Source organism: Papaver somniferum, chromosome 5 (assembly GCF_003573695.1).
Source record: "Papaver somniferum cultivar HN1 chromosome 5, ASM357369v1, whole genome shotgun sequence".
Classification (NCBI taxonomy): domain Eukaryota; kingdom Viridiplantae; phylum Streptophyta; class Magnoliopsida; order Ranunculales; family Papaveraceae; genus Papaver; species Papaver somniferum.
The window spans coordinates 181936756-181941771 of NC_039362.1; the positions used below are offsets into that span (position 1 = coordinate 181936756).

The 5016-nt window shown below is 35.0% G+C and overlaps 2 protein-coding genes across 2 annotated transcripts; both read left to right on the forward strand.

The window, feature by feature from the left end:
- The first annotated feature begins 1373 nt into the window (after window positions 1-1373).
- Window positions 1374-2837, forward strand: LOC113280245 (protein FAR1-RELATED SEQUENCE 6-like). The gene is made up of 2 exons (XM_026528895.1): window positions 1374-1400; window positions 2460-2837. The coding sequence occupies exons 1-2, from the start codon at window positions 1374-1376 to the stop codon at window positions 2835-2837; spliced, it is 405 nt and encodes a 134-aa protein (XP_026384680.1).
- Window positions 2838-2978: 141 nt separating this feature from the next.
- Window positions 2979-4685, forward strand: LOC113280246 (protein FAR1-RELATED SEQUENCE 5-like). Its single transcript, XM_026528896.1, has one exon. It carries the CDS (start codon window positions 2979-2981, stop codon window positions 4683-4685), a length of 1707 nt encoding a protein of 568 aa, XP_026384681.1.
- Window positions 4686-5016: the final 331 nt, after the last annotated feature.

Here is a 5016-nt window from a genome sequence, read left to right on the forward strand (position 1 = left end):
TAGTAGTATTAATATTTGATAGAGGATAAAATAATAGTTTCATCAAACTTAGACACCCCTTATCATTCTTTATGAGATGGATGAAAAAATTCATAGGCCCTAATTAAGTGTCACAGGCCCCAATTTAGCTAGGATATTAATTGCCTTCCCTATTTATCCTATTTACCACTTATCCTGAATGCTGCTGTTTGACATTTTTATTCATATCAACACTAAAACCACCCAAATTATAAACAAAAAGAAACTAACACTAAAACAATCATTCTTCTCTCCTATCTCTTCTGTATGCTATGTTTCTTCTTCCTTTCTTTTTGTTCAAAGAACAAAAAAGAAACTTTTTGATCGATTATGATCAACCCTATAAATCTAAGAAGGAGAGTTTAAATTATTCAAGTTTTACAAATTTAAAGAACTTAAAAGTGAATTTGGAGAACTCATATATAGATTTATGGGAACCGTGTATAACCAAAACTCATCGAATTTTTCATCAACCACAACCAAAGTCATGGTTCTGAATACCTATACCTATCGATTAAGTTTATCTTCTTCCATTAAATCATTTACACCCATGCGCCAATCTTAATGAATCCATTTTTTTCTCAAAAGAAAATCAATCGTACTTATTTTTTTATGAAGACAAAGTGAGACAAAATTTCAATCTTGTATTCTTGTTTGTGGTTCACAAATGGACCTGTGGAGAATTTAATCATACAGTCTTATCGATGTTAAGATGCATTTTTCATTTTTAATTGCTTGATTGAGTTTTCTTCTGTTTTATTTTTTTTCATGGAACAGAGTTTATGGGTCACGTGTAGATTTTTCAAACAAGTTGATCAAATCTCAGTCGTGAACTTTAAAATATCTAATGGCTAAAAGGTATTGTTAAATTTTGTAAAAAAATTCATATCGTCAATTGATCTGTATTATGTTTGACTTTTTATAGGTGGTGAGTAGGAAAAACACAATTGAAAAGCAAGATAGTTTTAAAAATTCTAAGATGGGTGGTAAATAGGAAAAATATGGGTGGCAAATAAGTGGAACCTTCTTCTTACCTATTTTAATGTAGCTAAGAGCAACTGCAGTGGTGCGAGTATAATCAAAGATTAAAGACCAAAAAAACGACTAAATTTGAGTTTAGTCTGGTGTGTGACGCCACGGGGAGAAGACTAAATATCGTCGAGCGTGCACTATACATTCCCCTGGTGTGGGGTGTAAACTATACGTAGACCCGATGAGAATCCAAAAAACAAGAAATTCCAAAAAACAAAAAAAAAATGGGGCGGAGGTATAAAGCCCGTCACATATATAAAGTGAATAAAATAAAAGAGTGGGGCGGAAGTATAATCCCCGCCCCACCAAAAAGAAAAAAAAAAATGGGGCGGAGGTATAAAGCACACCTGGTATGGAGCGGGGACTTTATGCACGCCTGGTGTGGAGTGTTAACTATACACCCGTCTGGTGGTGGGGCGTTAACTATACGTTCGCTCGACTATATTTGATTTTGGTCTTGGTGTTGGACCAAATATAGTCTGAAATTTGATCTTTGGTCCGGATTTTAATCGATAATTCGTCCGCTATGTCTCGTTTTTTGACCAAATATTTGGTTGTACTCGCCCACTGTGGTTGCTCTAACAGAATATGACATATTGGATTCCTAGTTCTTCGGACCCTGGTGAGTGGAAATATATCACTCTTTTTATAAAACAAGATACCAAGTCGTACTGGCTTAAGACTTAGCTATAAACATTATATATATGGTCATAGTTGAAATCTTAACAGCTGATTGATGGTAACTGTTCGGTTGAACCTCGGATTGTGATGGCTTATTTATGTGGCAAATATTTTTGAAGTGATAAATGAGACTAGTTGAAAGTCCATGGACATTTATTTATTTACTTCATTGGACCCTACATCCTATGACTTATCATTAAATCTATTCAAAATCTGCACAGGAGACAACCGAAATATGAGAACATATCGAACTATTTGTTATCTATATGATGCGCTATATTTGGTATTTAGGAGAAAATTTTTGATGGGGCGAAATCCGAAGGGGATGTGGGGATCAATCACAAGCCGGCAGTTTTTCTTCTTAATTTGGACGGTTTATAACTAACTTTAATTGTGATTGTACACTCCCAAATTACCCCTCCATTAATTCCAGAATAAAGATCATCAAGTATCTAAAGTAATAACTAACCGGTCAAACCAACCGATGATATATGGAAACGAATAAAACACGATCTCACTGATATTGAAAAGATCTTTTGAAAACCTGAACTTTGTTTTCCTCTGTTATTTACGGTTCTTCAAGCAGATGTAAGTTCTTGATCTAAACTCTAAGACTAATTATTCACGATCTCACTGATATCTCGTTCTATATCACATGGCTATGCTATCCAGACATCTATATTTTTTCTAAATTTTAACCAATTTATAACTTATTTTTCTATCAACAGAATAGAAGAGCAAGAGAAAAAAGTTATTCAATTGATTTGAATGAAACTGCTGATCCAGGAGAATCTATATCGGAGGAGAACTATGTTCAAACAATTACCGAAGTGAGTGTGGTTACTGGAAAGCCTATGGAAAATGACGAAAACATAATGGGACGAACCTTCAAGTCTGACGATGATGCATATGAATTTTATAATGCTTATGCAAGGACAGTTGGATTCAGCGTGAGAAAACAATATGCTTCAAAAAGAAAAGCAGATAAAGAAGTTATGGGAAGGATATTTTGTTGTTCGCGTGGAGGAGAACGCGAAAAACACCCTAGGGGGACACCAACTAAACCTCGAGCGCTGAAGCGAACTGGTTGTATGGCAAGAATGTGAATTAGGATTAATGACGACGAAACATATTCTATTGTGAGTTTTGTGACGGAGCATAACCATGAGCTTTCTTCCCAAGATAAGGTGCATTTGTTGCGATCACAAAGAAAAATACAACCTGCTCAAGCTACTTTAATAAATAATATGGTTTCTGCAGGATTTGGAGCAACTAGGATTTTTTCGTATATGAGCGAAGAAGCAGGAGGGCCGCAAAATCTTAATTTTACTCAAGAAGATTGTAATAATTTGGTGCAGGCAAAACGTATTGATCATCTAAAAGAAGGTGATGCGAAAGTTCTTTTAGCTTATTTCAAAAGAAAGCAAAAAGAAAATAAGTCATTTTTCTACACTATTCAAGTTGGCGATGACGACCGTATTATGAATTGTTTCTGGTGCAATGATAAATCTAGACTACATTATAGACTTTTTGGCGATGTTGTTTGTTTTGGCACCACATTTAAGACTAATGGTTATGACATGCCATTTGCACCAATTGTTGGGGTGAACAATCATGGTCAGACTATACTTCTCGGATGTGCTTTACTAAAAAACGAGACTACAGATTCATTTGTATGGTTGTTTGAAACATTCCTAGATGTAATGGAAGGAAAAGAAATGAAAACTATATTCACTGATCAGGCAAGTCAGATGGCTACAACAATTAAACAGGTATTTCTTAATGCTCATCATCGTTTGTGTTTACGGCATATTTTTCAAAATGCTTCCAAGCATTTGTCAAATATATTTGGTACTCATAAATCATTTGCAAGTGATTTTAGAAAATGTATTTATGATTACGAGACTGAGGATGAGTTTTTGTTGGGCTGGGAGCAATTACTTGAAACATACGACTTAAAAGATAACAAATGGTTGAATAACTTGTTCAAGTTACGTGACAAATGGTCACAAGTATACGGAAGAGAACATTTTTGTGCTGGTATGACAACCACTCAAAGAAGCGAGAGTATTAATAATTACTTCAAGAAATACTTTAAGAAGAAACAAACTCTTTCAGAATTTGTGGTCCAGTCTAATAAAATAGTGGATGCGCGGCGTGAAAAGGCTAGAAAAGCGGACCACATATCTGTGTCGACGCAACCAGACCTGACATCAGTATGGGAAGTAGAAAAAAAAGCGGCTGAAATATATACTCGAAATACTTTCAATGAATTCCATTCGGAACTTCTGAGGCTCGTTGATCTTTATTTTGAACTCGATACTGATGACGGAACAACAAACATATATAAAGTATCATCATATATTGGAGAAAGGGAGCCTCGTACAGTACGTATCACTTCCTCTAACCTTACATTTCAGTTTAGCTGCAGAAAATTTGAATTTTCCGGTATATTATGTGCTCATATCTTGAAAGTACTTCGCCATTTAAAGTTATTTGATCTCCCATCTCATTATTACCTAAAGAGGTGGACCATAGAGGCGTCAAATATTATTGTAGTATTTGATTCTCAGGGAAATAACATAATGGTTGATTGCGATCCGTCGCTATATACACGTTATAGTGAGTTGTCTCACTTAGCATTATCGGTAGCTAAAAGTGGTTGTGTAAATGAGGAACTAAGTATAGTTACAAAACAAGCGTTATTGAGGGTTCTAGAAGAGATTAAGTCTCACTCGACGACCCAGCCGAGTAGCATGGAAGATGTTTATGAAAGGAATTTGCTTGAAAGAGATGACGAAGATATTCAACAAGTGAACATAACTGTTAAAGATCCCATTCGGAAAAAAAAAAAAGAGGAGAGTCTTCCAAAAGACACAAGAGCGGTCCATAGAAAGGAAAAAAAGGGAAAAAAACTCGCAAAGGTATCACTTGTCAACTATCCTGAAATTTAATTTGCTATTCAATTTATTTCGATTTTGATTTGCTTTATAAACTTCATTTGAGATTTAAATTTCCAGTTCACTAAGTTAGTTTCTCCACTAGGTCTGTTCCCTGCAAAAGGGTGTCATTTTTAATGTTCTAGACTGCTAGAGCAGTAGTAAAATCACTGAAATAGATATTAAGATGTTTTATAGATCTTCCATTTTCAGCAAAATCACTCCACCGGATTGGTTTTACATAACTAATATATTTGATGGAATTGTTGACAGGTACAGGTGTTGTTGACAAGTCTGATCCTTCCAAATCTGACAAGGAAACCACTAAACTTTCTTGGGATGGAGT

What these genes read in the sequence shown, in the direction of transcription:
- LOC113280245 (XM_026528895.1), top strand. Translation starts at nt 1,374, where the DNA reads ATGGGGCGGAGGTATAAAGCACACCTG. An exon ending in GGAGGTATAAAGCACACCTG is followed by an intron (nt 1,401 to 2,459) that starts GTATGGAGCGGG and finishes TTCTATCAACAG; the next exon opens with AATAGAAGAGCAAGAGAAAA.
- LOC113280246 (XM_026528896.1), top strand. Translation starts at nt 2,979, where the DNA reads ATGGTTTCTGCAGGATTTGGAGCAACTAGGATTTTTTCGTATATGAGC.